Raw genomic sequence first — 22,463 nt, 5'->3', positions numbered from 1 at the left:
TTATCTCTGGCAGATCAAAGTTGTCTCGAAATGTGATTGATTGATACAAGAACGTTGGAATATATCAGATAAGCACTTACTATTTTCATCAAACTTTTCAAGAAGCACTTGAATTTTTAATATAAAAAATATTTCTAAAATAGCCGCTTTTTGTGTAAACATCTCCAAATAAGTAGACAACATAATTATTAATTTAGGCATAAGGATTATTAGTTGGCTCAAAAGTGTTTAGAGTGGATAATATCCCTTAGGTATATGATATCATGCTTGTATAGAGAGAAATTATAAGGCTCGATTGTCAGACCATGTTATCCGTGCGGTGTAGCATACTTCACAAAAAATCTGGGGATACATATGCACTCATGCTCCTCAAGCACGGTGAAACACATATAAACAATAAAGGGAATATATATCTTCGTGTTCTTATAACACTCATCAAGTGACCTAATTCTTGACTAAAGAAACATGATAATCATGTTTAATGATTTGGTTTAGGGATTGCCTTAACATATAATATGTGACATGTATGGCAATAAATGAGGTGTAAAGACTAAAGAGCATAGAAAAGTCTGGATGTGATTGGTACAGGACAAGGACGTCTACCTACATCTTTTGGGATCATTTTACGAACCAAACGCATTCGAATTTTTGGTGTCTGCGGATTTCAAATAATCTTGTTAATTAAGGTTAAGTAGGAGATCACATATATGCTTATCTGTATTTAAAAACTTTTCAGCTGATTAATCACTAAAATTAATGTTGACCAATGAGTGTGGATGAGAATTAAGGTGAAGCGGAGATGAGAATGCTTTGTTAGATATGTGAGCACACGAGAAATAATAAAATTAAGAACGAGGAAATTTGAGGTAAAGTATGAGAGGTCGCAATTGAAGATAAGATGAGAGAAATTTGGTTAAGGTGATTTGGACATGTATGTGAATCAAAGACCTACAGTTGCTCCAGTTAGAAGATGCAACTATGAGATGGAGACTCGGTTCAAAATGGGTAGAGAAAAACCTAAGAAGATGTGAAAAGACACTGTAAGAAAATATACGGAGTATTTGGAGCTATGATAGGAGCATATTTATGCGCCTTAGTTAGTTAGTTCTTATGCATTTATGTTGTGTTTTCTTAGTTAAGTTAGTCTTTTAAGCTATTTTCATGTGTTTTCAGGTTTTAAGGACAAAGTAAGCAAAAAGATGCAATTTGGAGCATTTTGGAGCAAAATTGAGCTAGAATGGAGCTCATGCATGTGGAGCACAAAGAATGGATGAATTTGAAGGATTGAAGAGCTAGGAATGTGTTTTAAAGTTGAAGACTTGAAGATGCAAAGTTTCCTAATTGAAGTGGGAAAACACTTAATTGAAGATGGATTCCTAGTTGAAGAATGATTCCTAGTTGAAGAATGATTCCTAAGTGAAGTTGGATTCCTAGAAGATTGAAGTTTCCTACTCAAACAAGGTTTCCTACTTGAAGAAGGGAAGTTAAAGCCAAAGAATCAGCTCAAGTGAAGAAACCTTATCCAAACCCTATCCAATCCTATCTTATCCTAATCCTAATCCACCTATATTTCAGCTACTTGGGAGGATTCCTAGCTATATTAGGATGCTTAAAATCAGATTTCTAGAAAACCTAATCCTTTCCTACAAAAATGGCGCCTAGAACCTTTCTAGAAGATCTTTGCCTTGCATTGCAAATCAGCCACTCTCCCTCCACTTTGTGCCGTGAGTTTTTACCCAATTCCCTTGGGATTTTGGTTTCTAGAAGCCCTTATCCCTTCCTAGATAAGTGCCGCACCTTATCCTCCAATTCCCTTTGGATTTCTGATTTGTTTTCCTTCAAGGATTGTGTTTTATTTTCCTATGCAACTTAGGCCTTTAAATCCTTTTCCTTTGCTACCTAGGGGCTGTGATTTTCAGCCTATATATATGTAGTGCCGCACCCTTTCATTCACACCACCCTCTACCATATTTTCACTACATCATTCACCCAATCATCCCTCTTGTGCCGTGAGTTTGCAAAGGAGAAGGAAGGAGACTCTTGGAGCCGTGCATGCCATTCAAGGAGCTTGGATTGTTGGAGCGTTTCTAGGTGTTTTCTATCTTTATGTCAATGTTTAGATTTATTTATCTTTGTTTATTTGCGAACATGAGGAACTAATTTCTTTATAGTTAGAGGGGAATTCAAAGCCATGATCATATGTTTTATATGACTTGACTTCCTCCAGTTATGATTTCATAAATCGTGAATGTGGTTTACTTATCTATTTGATTGATAACATGTTTATGTATGTTGATTGAGGGTCGACACTTAGTTTGCATGCATGAATTTGATGCTAGAGTATAAGGGAATTTCACCTAATCGTTATTAACTTATATTCATAAGTAGTAAAAGTCGCTAGTCACGATTGTGTTAAGTAAATCCTTGGCAAGAGTAACATGCGTATTCCATAGTTATGAATGCCTCGTCAATGCTTATGATTTCCATTTAACTTAATGATCTTTGATATGTGTCTCTATCATGCGTATTCCATAGTTAGGGTCCTTGATAAGAATAATTTGGTTGTAATGCGTATTCCATTCAATTCAATGAATCTAGGGAAATCTGAGAATTAATTGGTGCAATCTAGTTAATTTGGGGCATTGTCATTCATGGTTTGTTGAAAGAGTAACTGGAAATCGAGTCGTATGCATATGTTTCATGTGTGGAGAAGGAACCCTCTAACTAGCATTTCACCATTCTTTTTCATCCAAAATCGTTTTTGTTAAGTTTGTTTTCAAAGTTTATGTTTTAACTTTCAATTTCGTCAAAACAAAATCCCCATTCATTAAGTCTTGTTTTTAGAGTCAAAACCTGTTTTCTTTTGGTCTTTTGAGTCTTTTAAGTTCTATTTTCGTCCAAGTCACTTATTAGGTCTAGAATTGAGTTTTTTTTTATTGTTTCTTGCTGTTTTGAGTGTTTTGAGTTAGTTTTGAGTCTATAGAGTCTAGTTTAGTGTTTTTGAGTCTTATTTGTGTTGATTAGCATCCCTAGTTAATCCCCGGTTTAGAACGATCCCTACTTGCATCATTACTACAATTGTCATTAATAGGGTTTAATTTGTGTGTCAAGTTAATTTTCACATCAAGCAACGAAAGACTTGACACAAAATCAAGCGCAGTGACATTCTATAATTCATACAACCAACCCCACTGAGTGGAATAAAACTTAATTATTATTGTGGTTGTATGAGTCAGATTTCGGTTTGATTAAAAATTATGTATTCATTCTTCACAGCTCAAACCATCGCCTTGAAACTAATGAATATACTATTTTATACTTGTTTAATTAATCAATTAATTAGGAGCAGGATATGGTTTATTGAGATCCTTGTGCATGAACTGTCTAAAAGAGTATATGGGTTTGTACGTAAAATATGAATCAGTCAATGATGATCATTTCCATTTGTGACTCGATCATTTCAAAATTAAGAATTTTTATTAGTTGTAGCAAAGAAATAAATTTCATAAACATGAAGTATGAATATAAAAAAAATAGGTATACCAAGTTGCTTTATTCTACGGATAAAAGCATTTAATTGATAGAAGTGTTGTAAAATATCAATTTGCAAGACTTTGGTCCGATGCCATAAGAACTACTTACTGCATGCGGGAGCAAAAAAAATAAAGTGCGAAAATCACTATCCATTGTTAACAAACTAACAAATTAATTAAATGAATGAGAAAATGAATTTCTTAACCTAATAATATTCGATATTTGGATGCAATGAATATGGTTTGGAAATTGGAATTACAACTAAGATTGCATCCTAAATGAGAGGCCACAACAATCACAACGCTGCTGAATTTTAACATAACAAGATCATAATCCCACTGGTCTTGCTTTTAGCAAACAAAGCTTGAGCATTTTAGTGGTTGAAATTCCATAAATCTAATTAAAAATGTATGTACCCATTTTCTAATCTTTGCACATTGATGCTCTTGTATAAAAAAATGCGAGTATATCTTGAACAAATCATATGGTGAATTATCTATGTTCTAAAAGGTACCAGTCAGACGATGGGTTGAGATCTAGCGCCTAAGCGTCTAGACGAAGACTAAACGGATGCAAATACGAGTTTTTTAAATTGAAGTTAAAAGGCGAGGCTATGAGTTAAAAATTCATTTTTCTTAAGAAGAAAAGACTATATATGATTGAACATGTTGAACTTTGATGTGAATGCCAAGCCCAAAGAAAAATGGTTAATTCCTACTTACGAACCCACCACGCAACGAAGTTGCCGAACTAAGAGAAAAACGTTGCGATAGAGATGGGTTGGATGAATGAGAGAAACAAACGTGTGGGATTCTCACCCCTCAAATTTTCTCTCCTCTCATTTCTTTCCCTTCTCTTTTTATTTCTTAGAAGATAAAACAAAATAATATCGTAGCTTAATCTTAAGCGTTCAAATAGGAGGAAAATTCAGATCTGAGAGTAACTAGCACAATTGAGTTATGTACATTATGAAAATTATTAAAACAAAAATTACAATAACACGCACAATATTAGATTCAAGTTACAAAATTTGTGGAACTAAAGGAGTTGGATTCTCACCCCTCTATTTTTCCCTCCTCTCCTTTTTTTTTCGTTCTCTTTTTATTTCTTAGAAGATAAAACAAAATGATGTCGTTGCTTAATCTTGAACATTCAAATAGGAGGAGAATTTAGATCTGATAGTAACTAGCACAATTGAGTTATGTACATTATGAAAATTATTTAAAAAAAAATTATATTAACACGCACAATATTAGATTCAAGTTACAATTGAGGATGGACGCGATTTGGTTTTACTTGTTTTAGAGTCCATATCGTAATTGGAAAAATGTTTTCAAGAGTTCAATTTGGTTCGGTTTAGGCCCTAAACTAGTAGTGTAGAAGACATTAACGGAAACAAATCAATTCATTTACTGATTGGCTTCAGTTTGGTTTAATTAATTTTCCCTTGTAAGAAATTAAGAGAAGCAAAGTGGACTTCATATGGTCATTCTAGTAGTCATTGAGAAAACCGAATCGAACCATCAACTTGGTTCGATTTGCTTGTTTTGAACGATTCTTTTACCCAACGTTAAATACATTGAGTTAGGATTCAATTGTCCATGAAAAACAACATGTCTTGGAGTGGCTTGTCTGATGGGCTAGTTGGGATCAAGGTCTAAAATATCGATATTATCCTGATATTTTTATCGAAATTTTCGTGTTTTTGGACTACCGATATTTCCGATATCATCGATATTTTAGACCTTGATAGGAATTCTACATGATACTAAGTCACTCATGTATCTTACCATGCAATGTATAAAATGTAAAATATTGTACTAATTCATTATATATAAATGATTATGGTGTGTTTAAATTTCTTTCATTAATTACTACATATTTTATATACTTACAATGTTTGACAGCTCACTATATAATCAACTTAAATTAGTTAAATCCATTATGCAATGCATTTCCTTCCAATTTTTTGTGATAAACTAATAGATAATTGACTAAATAAACATCTTGCAAAGTTTCAATAAAAATTTTCAAGTTTTTCTTACAATTTCTGTGGTTTTTATTCAATTTTTATCGATATCGATAATATCTCAATATTTTCATCGAAATTTCCGTGTTTTTAGACTACCGATATTTCCGATATCATATATATTTTAGATCTTGGTTGGGATAGATTGTGATCAGTAAAAATGGACCTGAGTCAAGTTTCTTACTTGATGTGTCAAAATGTGAAATGAATAAGACTTAGACATGATGGGTTATGGATTTATAATAAAGTGGGTTATCTAATCATTAAACATGGGTTATAAGTCATGTCTTACAAGTCTATTTCAATCCAATTCTATCCCTAAGACTCAACCACATTCAGCCTACCAAACGGGAGTTTTTAAGCACCCTTCACTAACAAGCCAATTTAAGCTAGTTTTTAGTGGCAAGTTCTATAACGCATGAACTTCTAAACACATTGCGTATTGGTCACATAACTAATCAATTCGGCTGTTTTCCATGGTAACCATTTATTGAAAAATGGGATTCTCCATGGACTCTTTAACACATCATGTTTTTGATACAATGTGTCACATCCCCGTCCAGGTCCACCACATCCCGGGCCCGTTCCGCAACCGTAGCACAATATTGTCCGCTTTGGGCTTACCATTCATTCACAGTTTTGTTTTTGGAAACTCACTAGCAACTTCCCAGTGGGTCACCCATCCTGGGAGTGCTCTGGCCTCCTTCTCGCTTAACTTCGAAGTTCCTACGGAACCCGAAGCCAATGAGCTCCCAAAATGCCTCGTGCTAGGTAGGGATGGAAATATACATTTAAGGATCACTCCCCTGGGCGATGTGGGATGTTACAATCCACCCCCCTTAGGGGCCTGACGTCCTCGTCGGCACACTTCTGGTCAGGGATTGGCTCTGATACCATTTGTTACATCCCGGGCCCGTTCCACCACCGTAGCACCACGATATTGTCCGCTTTGGGCTTACCATTCCCACACGGTTTTGTTTTTGAGAACTCACGAGCAACTTCCCAATGGGTCACCCATCCTGGGAGTGCTCTGACCTCCTTTTCGCTTAACTTCGAAGTTCCTACAGAACCCGAAGTCAGTAAGCTCCCAAAAGGCCTCGTGCTAGGTAGGGATGAAAATATACATTTAAAGATCATTCCCCTAGGCGATGTGGGATGTTACATAATGTTTTATAATGTTGGCACGACAATTTAAGTTAAACTGTGAGATAACAGAGGGTACATAGAGAGTCCCACTATTAAAAGATTATACTTAACATTTATTAGTTCAAATTCAAGTGAAAAAGACGAACACAATGCTTGACTTAAACCCGTTTTTAAGAGAATGCTCTTAATATTTTTCAATTCAAATTCAAGTAAAATGTGACGAACACACTGCCATTAGCCAAAACGCATACAGGACAGTACTAGTGTGGATTTGGTACTCTCAGGTATCTCTACTCTAGTGTCTGACCAAAAGAGTATGCTAGACGCGTTTGACGGGTGAGAATGGGCCCCATCCACGCAAAACGCACACACACTCGGCCATTTTTCCCTATTTATAATCTCTCTCACCCCCTCCCTTCACCAAAAACCGCCATTCCCAAACTCTTTCGCCTTTCCCTCCTCCTCCAATAATTCCACTCTAAACCCCCCAAATCTAATTAATTAATCCTCCCCAAATTTGATTAATCTCCACCTAATCATCTCTAGTCATCTGTCTATATAGTATATCTATATATATTGATTGTGTGTGTGTGTGTGTGCGTGTTTATATATATATATATATATATATATATGCAGCCTTGTAGCAGAGAAATGCAGGAAATGAACTCCTTGTTGAGAGAAATGCAGGAAATGAACTCCTTGTTGAACTCCTCAGCCTCCTCCTCCCAACTCTCCCTCCAAGACCACCACCACCTCCAACAACAACCACACTCTCACTCCCAGATGCATCATCAAATTCCAACCCCCTCCGCCTCCCACTTCGACTCCGCCACCCACGACGACTTCCTCGAGCAAATGCTCTCCACCCTCGGCCCCTCCTGGGCCTCTGCCGCCGACGATGCCCCGCCTCCGCTCTCCTCCAACCCCGACAATGTCGTCTTCTCTTACGACGACTCCGCCACCCTCGCCGCCAAGTTTCGCAGCCAGCAGATCAGCGCCGGTTCCGGCGCTAACAAGTCCGCCTCCGCATCAGCCGCAGCTGCTGCCGCCATGATGCTCCAGCACCAGCTCATGATGTCCAGATCAGGCGCTGCCGACTCCGGCTTTGGTCCCACGGGATTGTCTTTGGGAAACAACGGCGACTTTGGCCGCTCCAACAACGACGTCGGCGACGGCTCCTCCTTCAAATCCCCCAATCAAGTGGTGAGTATCTCTCTCCATCTCTCAGTGTCTGGAGTAACTGAAGGCATAAATGTAAATTTACAATGGTGAACTAATGGAGTGGCATAAATGTAAATACGTTATTTTACAGGGCGCCGATGGGGCTTCTTCCGTTCAATCCCTGTTCAATGGCTTCGGTGCATCACTGCATGGAGCTGCGAATTCTCAGTCTCCAAATTTTCACCACCCTCAGGCATGCCCCTGCTCTTAATTTTATTTAATTATTATTATTAATTTAATTAATCACGATTGGTTTTAATTCGGATTGAGAATTATGCACAGGGAGGTCAGCTGCAAGCGCAGAACTACGGAGGTGCAGGGGCGGCGTTGAACCAAGCTCCGGCGGGTGGCTCGGCTGGGGCAGCGCCGGTCCAACCGAGGCCCAGAGTCAGGGCGAGAAGAGGTCAAGCCACTGACCCACACAGCATAGCCGAAAGAGTGCGTTTCAGTCAATTTTGTTTTTAGGAAAATAATGAAAAAGAATCTTTCCGTATTAACGATAAGAACAAATAAGAACAAATAAGAACAAAATAAAAGAGAAAGTAAATAGTATTATGATTAACTTTTTAAAGTAAAAATATGATTTTTTTGTTAAAATAAATTGTACCAAAAATTTTTCATTAAAGTTTTTTTCGTTGTTATCTGCGCAACCAAACAGAAACGGCTGCAATTCTTTGTTTGTTTCTATTCGTCAGTTATTCTGATTTCTTACTGAAATGGGGTTGCACTTGCAGTTACGGAGAGAGAGAATTGCAGAGAGGATGAAGGCTCTGCAGGAGCTCGTTCCCAATGCCAACAAGGTAATTTAGTTCAATTAATTAATTAACCGATTAATTACTTCTCAATCATAATCTGTTAATCCAGATTAAACAATGTAAATATTTGCGTTTCATTGTTAGCAATTTTTCTTCAATGCCAATTAGCGTTAAGTGATACGAAAAAAATAAATGATTGAGATTGAGTATAAAATATCTAACGCATAACACATTGTTAATATGTCACTATATCGGTCTATCAAAGTAATTTTACAGTGAAAAAGCAAAAATACATTATAGACTTATGGTATGTTATTAGCTTAGAATGCTTAAAAAGCGAGTGTAGGTAAATTTCTCGTTCGGTAGACAAGTGTTCGTCTTCCATTCAGTAGGAGGTTTTGTTTTGAACAAAAAAATGGTAATTAATCCTTCCGTGCGCAAAAAGAAAGGAGAAAAAGGGGTACTCCGGACGACCCAAATGCCGATTTGTTAGGCTAATAATGAACTAATGGAGTATTGGAAACTTTACTAGTTAGTTAGACTTGCATTCTTGTAAATAATATTGACTCAAGAAAATATTAGTATAAATAATTTTTTAATCTAATGATTAAGTAAAACCATCATGGGGTGACTCAGTGGTTTAGGATGAATTCCATGCTTGTTTTCCGCGCGGCACGTTCTGGGTTCGATTCTTGATGCTGGTGAATCACACGATGGTGGACAGGAAAGGCTCAAATGCCCCTTTGAGCATTCCCAGCCTTCAAAACGGTAGACTGTCATGGCAAAGCCTATATTCTTGTAGCTTAACCATATACTTATTGGGTCGCAAGTAACTACTTTTAAGTATTTGTAAAACCAGTTTAGGGTGCAAATGGCTCTTTACCGCAAAAACGGAAGTTAATCATGCATATGCACTATGGTTCGGACTCGATCCCCACGATTCCCCTCATTTCCTAACAACTAACAATTAAAACCACTCACGCTATCAGTTGTTTAAAACTAGTTTAGTATATTTCTATATGCCATGTGTGTGTATATGTATACATATATGTTTTCCATATGAGATGGGATCTAATAATTTAATGAATTGGATGTGGGTTTTGGAATGACAGGCAGACAAAGCTTCAATGCTGGATGAGATAATCGATTATGTAAAATTCCTCCAGCTCCAAGTCAAGGTACTGCTCTCATCTTTTAAGTTAACTTATTATTTTATGTGCTCATAAGTGTATAATTATTGATTAATTAAAGGAAAAAAGAGAGATTCCCTGGTTGGTTGACTTGATATTGTTTGCTAAATTAGAATCTGGATATGATAATTAAGTAATTAATGTGTTAATTAGTCATGTTTACTGACTGGCATTGTGCTTTTTGGGCACACCACAATATGAAGGTTCTGAGCATGAGCAGGTTGGGCGGTGCAGCTGCTGTTGCTCCCCTTGTTGCTGATATGTCCTCTGAGGTAAATTCAATTCAAAATAAACCCACCCATAATATACCATTATGTATACTTTTGAAATCTCGACTTATCTACACCAAGTACATTTATAAACTAATAACACATTGATGTTATATGAGAAAATTTAAACATATGACATTGCATTATTGATTTGGGTACTAACATAAAGGCGTACTTGTGTGAATAAGTCTTGTGCCATTTTCGTTTCTATATTTTCAACTGCATTGATTTGAGATATTGTAGTTTGCGAATTGCAAGACGAGGACATTCGTCGCTCTTTAACACTTTTGTGTAAGAAATCTGTCAAATTTACACAATGTGTTATGAGAGTGTATATTTTGTGCAAGAAATTAATGAAAGTTGACGAATGTCCTCGGATTAGAACATTTTGCAAACCGCTTGGACCTTATACGTATCTTGGCCAAGCAGAAACCCACCAATACCACCCCATTTTCACCCACCCTACACCCAGCAGTGTACCAAACCAACAAGAGATTTTTCAATATTATCGGTACACGCGGTGATACATCATTTGTTACTATATAAATGGTGGGATATATGTGTTAAAATGTTAATAACTTAAAAAATAAAATTTCTCACCACTTCTATTAAAACACGCGTTTCCGTCACAACTAAAAATTTCCTCTGACCAACCCCATATTCTCCTTCATACAAAACGACAAAAGAAAAAGCAGCACGCGTGCCACTTTCTCAGATTCGTCTTTCTCTTTTGGCCTTTGTCCTTTCCTTTTCACACCTTTAAGAAAAAATCAACTAATATTTTAATCTTTGGTCGTCGCTGTAGGGTGGCGGTGACTGTATCCAAGCCAGTGCCAACGGCGGGACCCGCGGACGGAGCTCAAACGGCAACCAAACGGCCTCCTCATCCAACGACAACAGCATGACGGTGACGGAACACCAAGTCGCCAAGCTCATGGAGAAAGACATGGGCTCCGCCATGCAGTACCTCCAGGGAAAAGGCCTCTGCCTCATGCCGATTTCGTTGGCCACCGCCATCTCCACCGCCACATGTCACTCCAGGAACCCCCTCCTCCACAACAACAGCAACAACCACCAAGTTGTCCCGTCCAACGGCGGTGACGGGCCCTCCTCTCCCAGCATGTCCGTGCTGACAGTCCAGTCAGCCACCATGGGCAACGGCGGGGTTGACGGTTCCGTCAAAGACGCCACCTCCGTCTCCAAGCCCTGACTGACCTTTTGGCTTTGGATTTACTTTCTGGCGACAAATGAACATACATAGTGACGTGGACTCCAAGGCCGTCTAAAGTCTACGAAAATAAGGCATCAAGGGTGGTGCTTTTCCAACGACGCCGTATTTGCGTAGACTTTGGCTAAAAGCTAACTCAACCGCACCACCAGATCCTCCATAAAACCCCTTTTTACAAAAAGATGTTTTTGGGGTCTCTTTGTTTTTTTTTTCCCTTGATTTAATCTTTTCTTTTGTTGTTTTATCTGAAGAAAATTATTATTTTCTAGTGTAATTTGGTTCGCAATGAATTGAGACTCTCTCAGTGTTTTTGTGTCTGGAATTCAAAGACTATGAGAACTGAACTACTCATCACATTAGCTCATCACACTGGCTACCTCGCACAAACCAAAAGTCTGGATCTCTCTCTTCAATGTCTCGAATCTCTTGATGTTTGAACTCCTGACACAAAAATTCTAGAGAGGATCTCGATTCTTCTCCAATGTACTTGTGAATTTCTGGTATGTTTCGAGATATTTCATATTTCAAAGTTATCGAGCATGTTTATCTTGATTCTTGAAAAATCATGATTATAGGTTGGAAATGAAATGACTAGGGTTTAATAATGATGAGAGAATTATTAAGGAGGAGTATTTTATCGAAACCGAATGGGCAGCAGTTAGGCTAAGCTTTGATGACTTTTTCTTTTTCGGGTTTTGTTTGTTGAAAGTTCTTTTAGATTTTAGGTCCACTGAGTGTTATATTTTTCTTCCATTTTACGACAAAGACATTTCACTTGGTAAGCCTGATCACCTTGTGTATGACAATTTAAAGAAAAGTTTGGCGAGAGGTGTGCATACGTCTTATAAAAGTATGAGATTTTTATTCTACATGACTTTACGTTCTCGTTTAATGTGAAAGTTGACTTAATACACTAGTCGTACTTAAAATTGATTAGACAACATGACCAAAATTATGGTTTGTTCCTTTATATGTTAGAGAAATTTTCTCTAGCAACGCACTAAACTGTGATTTGTCTAAAAAAAAATATACAATTTGGCATGAAAAAATAATCAATGCAACTTACCCACCCATGAACTCTAATTTTGTTCTTAGTTGTTGGAACTTGGAAGGATCCATCAGTCTCTTGGATGTTAGGTTTAAGTGGTACCTAACTCTTGTTGTTTCATCCCATCTTTCTAATCCCATCTCCTTCAATCGTTGCGATGATGATTGCTAGACAACTTGGACTCAGATTTTACCCTTCTTTTGCACGTATGAATTTTTCTTCTCTTCTCTTGAGTCAACAATTTTCTCCTTATTTCTATGGATGATTTTAACTCGAAACGTATATGATAAGTTATCATGGGAGTCCAATCATTCTTTATGATTTTAACACTATTTGACTAATTGAATGTAATGTTTTAATAGGATAGTCTGATTATGTGATTTGTCAAATACTCATTCAACACGTGAAATTATGTACATTGATAAATTGTACTCTTACATACTAAATCGTGCTTAAATACAAAAAGATTCATTCCTTTATAAGGATAGTCTGACGACGCATATTGTAATACTGAAGTTTTTCTCCATATCAACTCGCTAGTACTTGGTGCATAAGAAACTTAACACACAAACAAAGCAAACTTAATGAACTACAGCACATATAATTACTTGACGGTTCAAATCGAAATCGATTCGTAATCATGTTATCATATGTGATTAGAAAGAGTTGCGTTTGGGTGATTCGTAGAGTTGAGGTGGTATACATTGTTTACAAAAGGCAAGGGACAACACACGTATTGTATTAACCTTCACATGGTGGTCTAATAGTTGGGACGAATTTAAGGCCTATGTTTCACACGGTATATCTTAGATTTGATATTTGACACTAGTGAATAACACGATAGTGACCAGAAAAATGGTAAAATATTTATGTGAGTCCTTCTGGCTCTCAAAAATGTAGATTATCGTGGCGAAGCCACATCCCCTTCTTATTAAAAAAAACACATATTATATTACCCTTTACTTACCTTCTTTATTCTACTATCCTATGTTAGCTAAATCAAAATTAAAAAGACTTGTATTGATTATTTATTAATTATCGTTAGGTTAGAAGGCACCATGACTAATGAAACAGAACTAATATTAAAAAAAGGAGGAGAGGTTCAAGATAACATGTTCTTTTATATGGCTTTATCAATTCGTCTTGATTCGGTATAATTTGTTAGTTTACATGTAGTTGGAAGTTACATGTAGTTTGACTCGTATGACGAGAACAGTTACATCATATATTTTTTATGACTTCGATACTTAGTTATGACTAATCTCGTTATTCGTAAGTCATTGAGTATATAACTTCATCTCTTCATCGTTCATCATGTCTAGTCATAGTTTATAAATCTTCCTCCAAACGTAAGAATCTCTCGAGCTGTAAGGACTCATTGCTCTCACATCAAGCTCTTAAAAAAAATAGTAATTTTCACACTCTCATTTTCATCTTCTACCCTCCTTTTTTTCTTATTTTGTTTATTAATATGTCGAGACCGAGATCGACAGAGATGCATGCCCACAGCCGGCTTATTGATTTGGAGGTAGATATTGGTATCAAAGAGCTTTCATGCTTGATCTTCCGAGATCTGCCCAAAATATTCAATTTACATATTCTTCTTCGCATTCTTTTTTCAATATTTCATACATGGATGATGCACATGGGAATATTAAGAGACATGTAGTCCACTACTTTTTGTCAATTCTTCACCACCCCATCATTCAACCATTCACCCTCCATTTCTAAATCCCTAATATTTTTTTAGGGTTTATTTAATTATTTCTCTAAAACAAAAAGAATCAGTTAATGACTTCACCACGATAATTTATTTTTTCAGGAGCCAAAAAAATTAAAAAAAAACATTATCTCCCCTGCCACCATCGTGTGATTCATTAGTTTCAAGAATCAAACTCAAAACTTGCTGTGTGAAATACGGGCTTAAAATTCATCTTCAACAATTGAACTACCACCACCTCACTGTGGTTTAGGGTATATAATTATTATTACATTGTTTTTATTATTATTAATCTATTTTTGCCCATAACTCCACTGAGCTAGTCAAAGAGATTGCACAATATGATTTCAGGATGATTAAACAGTTCATAAATATAACTAATAAGAAAGGACAAGGATTGTCTGCCCTCCATTTCCGGTGCCCTCTCTATGCCCTCCTGTTTGTGTGGTCACGGTTAAGTCACGTCAACGTTTTATATTACTATTCATTTTTGTTTTATTATATCTATAAAAAAATATATATAAAATGTTGACGTGGCTTAACCGTGACTACACAAAACAGGAGGGCACAGAAAGGGCACCGAAAGTGGAGAGCAGACAATCCTTGTCCAATAAGAAAAGATGTTGCAGGAACCAAAAATAATAAAAATGTGGCATTGAAAATTGTTGTTACATTTTCCAAAGTATATTTGTTTAATATTTACATGAGATTTTTTAGTGTGTTTGAAATTCCAGCACATACGCCATATGCCATTATACAAATAGAGGGATACATGAAAAAAAAAATAGAACCATTTTTTGTCACCACCATAATTATGGTGAATGCTCACCATATACCTAATCAATTGACATATGTCATTTCACCTAACTTTAAAATTAAATGTTACTTTTTTCAATTAAAAAAAAAAATAATAAAGTAAAAGGATATGTGTCAATTGTTTAGAACTCTGTTGACTATACACCATAATTTTTACTTGCACTTAATTAAGATTAGATGTTGCTCTCTCTGTTTCTGTATAATAACATATAACGTACCGCCGTGTGTTCTGAGTAAATTGAAAAATCTCTCAATATTTTTACTTGCGCTTAAATTAAGATTAGTGGTTCCTTTTCAAGACTAATAAACTCAGAAACGATTTTCCCTGAATTGTTCTATTCAGAATATGCGATTGCAGTGCATAGAGATATGACAGCCAAGGCAAAGGAAAACGATTATAAAAATTTGGTAGGATACCCGATCGCGTCATCTGTAAAGTATTTTTTGCAAAAGCATAAAACCTCATGTATTTTAATCATATCTGACCTTTCGTTGGTTCCACCTACTACGAGAGCTTTCCTAATCACGCAACCTTACCGATGTTTTTCTTATACTTAGAAGAGAGAAAAACTGAGATGAAATTCGTTCATATAAAGAAAGGTGGCACCCATCTGCAAGTGCAGGCCTTCATCAGATTGCGGATAACCTATCTGAACAAAACTGCTCCGAATTCAATTCAATCCCAGAACCAATTGATTTTGATTAGTTCAAATTCAACAAGTTACTAAACAACCTAATCGTGTTCGTTTTGCGATTTTTTTTTTTCGCAAACTTGCGTCCAAATTGAAGGGGAACAATACAAGCAAACTCTCTGAACTTGCAGGATTCTTCAAACCTATGAACTGTGGTTCCAGAGCTAAAAATAACATGTCAGTAACCTACAGCAATGAATTCGATATGCTTGTATCAACTGTCGCTAACAAGAAGCACGATCTGCAGTTTCACAAAGTCATTCCAAATGCAGATGCAAAAAATTTCACGTTCAATAGGTAAGAATCGAATCCATCAAGCACATGATCTCTAGCTCGAGAAATCGAGATCTAAACCCTGTCATGTAAAAGCGGGAAAAACAGAAGGAATGTATGAAGGATTTTCTACTGCATTCCTAATCACATCATCCAGTTTCCCTATTGAGAAACTAAGCAAAGCATCTCCACTCCAGTTTCAAGTCTCAAAAACCTGTAAACAAATTGAAGTTTTCTTATCATAACCAGTTTACTGACTGTTTTGGCTCAGCAAATCCTCGGCTTCTCATACCGACTAGGCTCTGGAATTCTCTACATTCTCTCCATGGATACCTTCGATCAGAACACTGGGATTGACCACATGCTACCGCCTTAATTCTTCCGATTGCCTAGATTTCTTAGGTGTGTAAAGAACATCAAACTTAAGAACCACAGAGAAGTATTCCAACTACGTAAGCATTCAAATTAATACAAAATAAAATTGTGCGAAAAGCACATTTTGGCAGGTATAGACACCTTTCTTCTCCAATGTTTCTTATTCAAACATAAATGGACACCAAAAACTGACAACTTCCAAAAGTGGTACCACCCCTCTGCAAGCCTCAAAACCAGTATAGATCTCCGCCTCCCACCAGATAATGAATTGAACAAGAACCCAGGAACCGATCAGGATGATTCCTTCAGTCTTCAGGGGCCAAGTCAAGCTTCATACCCCTGCGAAAATGGATAAACGTTCCACTCACTGCAATTATCGGTATCCTAAGTTTTTATGTAAATGTAATCCAACTCCCACCGAAGTATTCCTAGTAAAGTTGTAACTTATAACATAGAAGCAATGAGACACAATAGAATATAGTATCAAGCAGTATTGTCATAAAACGAAAGTGCAGATGCACGTAAATGTATTCAGTAATCATTTGACATGTGATCCACGAAAATGGAGTCAGAAACCGATACTCATTTTCTTCATACGAATCTTTTACTCGTCAGAAGTAAGCTCTAGGCATTAATCCCACATTACTATTGCTGTACAACAACACATTAAACTGATTTATTCAACCAAAATTGACATGAAAAGTTTTAACTAGTGGTGGTAGGCTTGTAAGTGTAAGGCTCTGGAAGTGACAACGGACCTCTCCTCGAATCCTTATCATCCAAAAGCCTCTTCAGACTCTTGTTCTTGCAGTCGAGCGCATCAAAATGCTTCACCTAAACCATTTCCAAAACCCCTCAAGAGATTAAAACTAAATAAATAACAAAAATCCAATAAATAAAAACAAAAACTTTGAGCTCCATGAAACCCAAAATCCCACAATGTGAAGTAAAAATTGAAACTTGAGAATTGGGGATTTCAGATTTTACCCAAGAAGTACGGCAGTGTTTGACAAACTCCTCCCTCGAAGCTTTGCATTCCGCTGCGTACAACTGGCCTTTCGATGCGATTTCGGTCTGCTTCTTGTCCGATTCTTTCTCCACACACGCATAGAAAGCGTCCCGTGCCTTTCAAGCACATCAAGTTGCAGATTAAACCCCAAATTTCAATCCTCGACATTTACATTTCAGAAGAGAAAGAACGGAGGAGAGAGATTGAGTGCGAAATAGGACCTTATAGCAAGCTTGTCTGGCATTGGAGAGCACGTCTGTGTGAACCTCATCTGGGTTTCGTGCGGCGTAAGCTTCCTTGGCCATTGATTCGAAATCAGAAGAGAGAGAGCTCTGAATCTTTGATTCGGTTGCTGCGAGTCGGAGAGGACTGCTCCGCAAGATCCGATGGCGCGTATGGGTGAGTGGGCCGGGTTGGGTGTTTAAGCCGCAGTGGTCTTGGACCGACTTGATTGGACTTTGATTGTATGGGCCTCTAGACAATAGGGCCCATGGTTCAGAACATAGGTTCATATGTGGAAACTTGTTCACACTGCAAGTGCAAATGGAGTGGATGTATATTAGTCTATACATTCTTTTGAGTACCAACACCACCAATGTGTTAAGTTTATCTTGTTTGTATACAAAAGCGAGTAAATTTTTCTTAAAAATGATGACAACTTCTTTGCAACAGTTACGTGCATATCACCTATTTTCATCGTAGTTGTTAGAAAAGTTATCAACTAGGTCTTAGTCGGGTAGTGCTCTTCGTTCTAATGTTAGAAAGATGTTCTAGGTTCAAAGTCCCATTTCGGATATTATATTTGTGTTTTGATTCTCATAAAATTGGTAAGCACATCATAACCGTAATCGATATGTAATTTTTTATTTTGATTACATTTAGTGGCGGATCCAGAAAATAATATTAAGGGGGTCAATAAGAATAACGAGCGTAGCGCAATTTTTTTTTACCAAAAATAGCTTGCATATCACCATTTCATCAAGTCTTGGTATGCCTGAAGTCATTTGGAAATGCATAATGCACACTTGTTAATGCCTCATTTGCGAGGGTAACTAACATGTTCTAAGGTTGTTCTCATATGAATGCTTAACAAAGAAACACACTTATCTTAAACACACTAACCATGTTTGATATCATTGCATCCCATTAATATGTTTGTCCAAGAATGATAATGCTTTGTTATTCACTGAAATCATCATTTCATTCACTCTTTTTTCATACATTTTATCAAAAGGGCATGTATGAAGCCAACTCTAATATTCAAAAGGGCAGCACTCAAGGTATTCATGGACATTCACCGAAGTTCGGAGGGTCAGCACCTTGGTATCCATGGACGTTCACAGAAGTCCCCTACCCCTCAATGCATCCGCCACTTATTACATTTAAAAAAACACACCTTAAGTTACATAAGGCGAACATTTTATTTGTGACCTCATATTCGATGGTACATGCTCTTGACAAGTTGAGCTACGAATCCCTTCTATACAAAATAAACTTTAGCTAGAGTAGAGTGGGGAGTAGGTATGTTAGTTGAGGAAGAAGATAGACAGTGTAGTCAGCTATAAATAGAAGACTAGAAATATACGCTGCTGTATGAAGTGAGTTGAATGGATGAGGGAGAGTAGTAGACTGGACTAGTACGCAGTGAGTTGAATGGTGCTGCGTGCTCACGTCTCTTTCTGTCAGCCGCCCACCGCCCACCTCCGCTGCCCTCCATTTCCATCCTCTCTCTCTCTCTCTCTCTCTCTCTCTCCTTCTTCCGCCTACATAGCTACAATCTCATCAGCTTCCAATTTCCAGGTGCACTCTTCTTTCTTTCTTTCATTCTTCCAAGAAAATAAGCATTGAATTTTATTTATTTATCCCGTATATATATATATCTCTATTTTTTTTTTGCATTTTCCCAGGCAGACCCTCGGACCTTCCCTTTTCTCCTCTTTTGGGACATGATAGAAGAAGGATTATCATACAAAAAGGGGATGACAGAAGGATTACGATACAAAAAGCAACAAATTAATGTCCAGACAGATTGATACATACATACCATACATATATGTATCATAATAATTTTATAATTAAATAATATATACCATACAAACCATGCAAACGAGAGATTTTTTAATGTATTCAGAATACAGGCATATACGATATATGTCATTATAAAAGTTAAGAGATACTTGTATAATAGTGTATCTGCCCATATTCCAGCCACACTAAAAAAATGTAGCACACTCTTTTAGCCAATTGCTTGGCCATGTCTGCCACACCATCAGAAAGTATTATTTTCTTCAAAACCTAGACAATAATTAATTTCTTTCATATTCATAACGATTTGAACTTGCTGATTGGATTTTCTTTTGTTTGGGTGCATTGATGATGACAGCCAAATTTTCCGGTTTCAACTCAAATCCGGGTTTCGTTGTAAAATCTGGAGGTGGAAAGAGGAAACGTAAGCCCTTGTGGATCACAGCTGAGTGCCAAATATGGACAGAAATTTATAAACTTTTTCTGGTGCCATTAATTACCTTTTACAACTGCCAGATTTTCCTGGATTCTGATTTACTGCCCTTTTTTGGATAAGATTTTTTCTTTGTTTCCAAGGTGAATGAATGTATTAAATAGCTAGGGTTTGTGTTAGCTTTATCTAGGCTGGCCCAAATAGAGTTTTTGATGTTCTTCTATATATGTTGTTGGTTTTTGTTTTGTTTCTCTGAGAGGAACTTGTTTTAGCTTCAGGAGGAGCAACAGATTTGCTGCTTCCATTTATTTGCAGCGGGTTACTCGTCGAGGTAACAGTCGTTATCTACTTAAAAGATTTCACTTCATGTAGTTTTATTTAATTGTTTCTTTCACTAATGGTTTTCATTTGCGAAACTGCCGCGGCAATTACTAGTTGATGATGAAGAACTTGAATTTTATTTACGAGAAGTTGATTTTGATAATGAATTTGAGTCATTGAAGAAGATTTCATAAATTGTTTACGTGCTAATAAGCGACGTGTGTTATGAGATTCTTTCTCTTTTATTTTTTTGGAATTGTTATGAAGGTGTAGTACCTACCGATACTTTTTAAATCCTTAGCATAAATTGTTTACGTGTTAATAAGCGACGTGTGCCACGAGATTCTATCTTTTTTTTCATTTCTTTTTTTTCTGGACTTGAATTTTATGTACGAGAAATTGATTTGATACTAAATTTGAGTCGTTGAAGAAGATTTCATAAATTGTTTACGTGTTAATAAATGACGCGTGCTATGTGATTTTTTTTTTCTTAAAAAAAATTGTATGAATGAGTAGTAACTATAGATACTTTTTGAGTCCTTGGCGTAAATTGGTGTTAATAAGTGACGGGTGCCGTGAGAATTCTCTTTTTTTTGGTTGACTTGTTATGAAGGAACAATTACTATAGCTTTTTACTAATAAGTACTTCTTCCTAATCAAAACTAGTTTACATAATTCAAGTTTTTGTGTCCCTGTTTTTCTGTTTTTAAAGTAAGCTATTTAATATGAAATTTACAAGATGCGATTGTCTGTTTTGGATGCTCAATCAATATATGATCTTTTTCAATCCAAAAAAAAAAAGAGAAAGGCTTTAATTTTTTTCAAATTTTTTTATCTGTTTACTCTTCTACCAATACTTTTATACAGTCGATTCAATTCTGGAGTCTTATCTTATCAAAGACCCTCAATGTGAGCTAATTAGTGAACATAAAATTGTGCTAATTAATTATGAACATTAATAATTCGTTCATACATTTTTTGCCTTCCGTTTTGAAAATTTCCTATTAGGTATTACTGCAGAAGCGTTATGGAAGAGGGCATGTCAAGCACGGTCTCAAACAAAGGAGTGAAATGTAAGACTGGAGAAGTTTGCGGTCCAAGCCTTGCTACGAATGACTCATCAGATGGTGCTAGTAGGCGTGTATCGAAAAGGTTCAAAGGAGTTGTTGAGCAGCCAAATGGGCATTGGGGTGCCCAGATATATGCCAATCACGAAAGGGTTTGGCTTGGCACGTTCAGCTCTGAGAACGAAGCAGCTATGGCTTATGATAGCGCTGCAATCAAGCTTCGTGGTTGCGATTGCCATCGCAACTTTCCATGGACCAAATTCACCTTTGAAGAGCCACACTTTCAAAATCAGTACTCTAAAGAAGCTGTGTTGAGAATGATCAAGGATGGTTCCTACCAGGCCGAGTTCTTAGAATATCGAAGGAGTCACGCTGCAAGGGAGAGTTTGAGGAGTGATATCCAATTTGGCAGCTTGGCTAGGGTGCATAACAACGGAAATGGAAAGATGTTGAACCGACTTCTTTTCCAAAAAGAGCTGACACCAAGTGATGTTGGTAAGCTGAATAGACTTGTGATACCGGTTAGCAATGCCAAACGGTGCTTTCCCAGCATTTCTGAAGCCACAAGTCAGAAGGTCGAGAGTTGCTCCAGCCAGCTAGTGTTTTATGATAATATGATGAGGTCGTGGACTTTCCGGTACTGTTATTGGAAGAGTAGCAGGAGTTTTGTGTTCACCAAGGGTTGGAGTCGGTTCGTAAAGACGCACCATTTGAAGGCAAAAGACATTCTTACATTCTTCCAATGCCAGTACAAGCAACTGGGGGACAATGGTAACAAGGAGCCTCAAACATTTTACATGGTTAAAGTTAACTGGGATGGCGTCGAAAGCGAAGATGTTAGCTGCTTGGTTGAGAATGATGCTAAAAATTATCAATATGATAACTGTAAACTTGAAGCTGTAAGCCAAAATATGAATGAAGCTGAAGGAATCCTTGCTGATCAAAAGAAACGTTTCAGGCTTTTCGGCGTGGAGATCTGCAACGAGGTGGCGCATTAGCCTCGAAGGTGTTATAGTTCACCCTTCAATGCCCAGAATTTGTTGTTTGAGCTTTTGCAGGGAATATGATTAATTAGGTTTTGATTACTAAACATACATCCGTCCTTTTGAACTTACAGGATGTTAGACTGAAATGGATTAATGTGCTCTTAATGGTTTTTAGCTGACAAGTTTTGTGATATTTTGTGCATGCTTGCATATAATTAGCAGATATTTCGTAATTAATTGCCGCTCAGGTAAAACCCTTAGATGGTTGATTCCATACTGAATCAAATTTTCTTATCTTGAGGAACAAGATGATGGTGACACAACTA

The 22,463-nt window shown here is 36.9% G+C and overlaps 3 protein-coding genes across 5 annotated transcripts; 2 read left to right on the top strand and 1 right to left on the bottom strand.

Moving 5' to 3' along the window:
- The first annotated feature begins 7,128 nt into the window (after positions 1–7,128).
- LOC103406693 (bHLH transcription factor RHL1-like) lies at positions 7,129–11,694 on the top strand. The gene is made up of 7 exons (XM_029108443.2): positions 7,129–7,912; positions 8,022–8,123; positions 8,213–8,368; positions 8,665–8,730; positions 9,798–9,863; positions 10,079–10,147; positions 10,950–11,694. The coding sequence occupies exons 1-7, from the start codon at positions 7,340–7,342 to the stop codon at positions 11,352–11,354; spliced, it is 1,437 nt and encodes a 478-aa protein (XP_028964276.1). The 5' UTR covers positions 7,129–7,339; the 3' UTR covers positions 11,355–11,694.
- A 4,649-nt stretch (positions 11,695–16,343) lies between these two features.
- LOC103417954 (uncharacterized) lies at positions 16,344–17,719 on the bottom strand. 3 transcript variants are annotated; one of them, XM_008356111.4, is made up of 4 exons: positions 17,527–17,719; positions 17,284–17,421; positions 17,055–17,130; positions 16,344–16,635 (listed from the first exon to the last, which is right to left on the bottom strand). In XM_008356111.4, the coding sequence occupies exons 1-4, from the start codon at positions 17,608–17,610 to the stop codon at positions 16,628–16,630; spliced, it is 306 nt and encodes a 101-aa protein (XP_008354333.2). In that variant the 5' UTR covers positions 17,611–17,719; the 3' UTR covers positions 16,344–16,627. The 3 variants fall into 3 exon arrangements, with proteins under 3 accessions (XP_008354333.2, XP_070669740.1, XP_008354332.2); XM_070813639.1 differs by lacking the exon at positions 16,344–16,635 and adding an exon at positions 16,860–16,947 and having other exon boundaries at positions 17,527–17,694; XM_008356110.4 differs by lacking the exon at positions 16,344–16,635 and having other exon boundaries at positions 16,860–17,130; positions 17,527–17,695.
- Positions 17,720–21,111: 3,392 nt separating this feature from the next.
- LOC114822558 (AP2/ERF and B3 domain-containing transcription factor At1g50680-like) lies at positions 21,112–22,149 on the top strand. Its single transcript, XM_029097117.1, has one exon. The coding sequence runs from the start codon at positions 21,112–21,114 to the stop codon at positions 22,147–22,149; it is 1,038 nt and encodes a 345-aa protein (XP_028952950.1).
- Positions 22,150–22,463: the final 314 nt, after the last annotated feature.

Source organism: Malus domestica, chromosome 02, assembly GCF_042453785.1.
Source record: "Malus domestica chromosome 02, GDT2T_hap1".
NCBI classification, from domain to species: Eukaryota; Viridiplantae; Streptophyta; class Magnoliopsida; order Rosales; family Rosaceae; genus Malus; species Malus domestica.
This window is presented reverse-complemented; position numbering and strand designations above follow the sequence as displayed.

What these genes read in the sequence shown, in the direction of transcription:
- LOC103406693 (XM_029108443.2), top strand. Translation starts at nt 7,340, where the DNA reads ATGCAGCCTTGTAGCAGAGAAATGCAGGAAATGAACTCCTTGTTGAGA. An exon ending in CACACAGCATAGCCGAAAGA is followed by an intron (nt 8,369 to 8,664) that starts GTGCGTTTCAGT and finishes TTGCACTTGCAG; the next exon opens with TTACGGAGAGAGAGAATTGC. An exon ending in TCCTCCAGCTCCAAGTCAAG is followed by an intron (nt 9,864 to 10,078) that starts GTACTGCTCTCA and finishes CACAATATGAAG; the next exon opens with GTTCTGAGCATGAGCAGGTT.
- LOC103417954 (XM_008356110.4), bottom strand. Translation starts at nt 17,610, where the DNA reads ATGGCCAAGGAAGCTTACGCCGCACGAAACCCAGATGAGGTTCACACA. An exon ending in CCAGACAAGCTTGCTATAAG is followed by an intron (nt 17,422 to 17,526) that starts GTCCTATTTCGC and finishes TGTGCTTGAAAG; the next exon opens with GCACGGGACGCTTTCTATGC. An exon ending in AACACTGCCGTACTTCTTGG is followed by an intron (nt 17,131 to 17,283) that starts GTAAAATCTGAA and finishes GAAATGGTTTAG; the next exon opens with GTGAAGCATTTTGATGCGCT.
- LOC114822558 (XM_029097117.1), top strand. Translation starts at nt 21,112, where the DNA reads ATGGAAGAGGGCATGTCAAGCACGGTCTCAAACAAAGGAGTGAAATGT.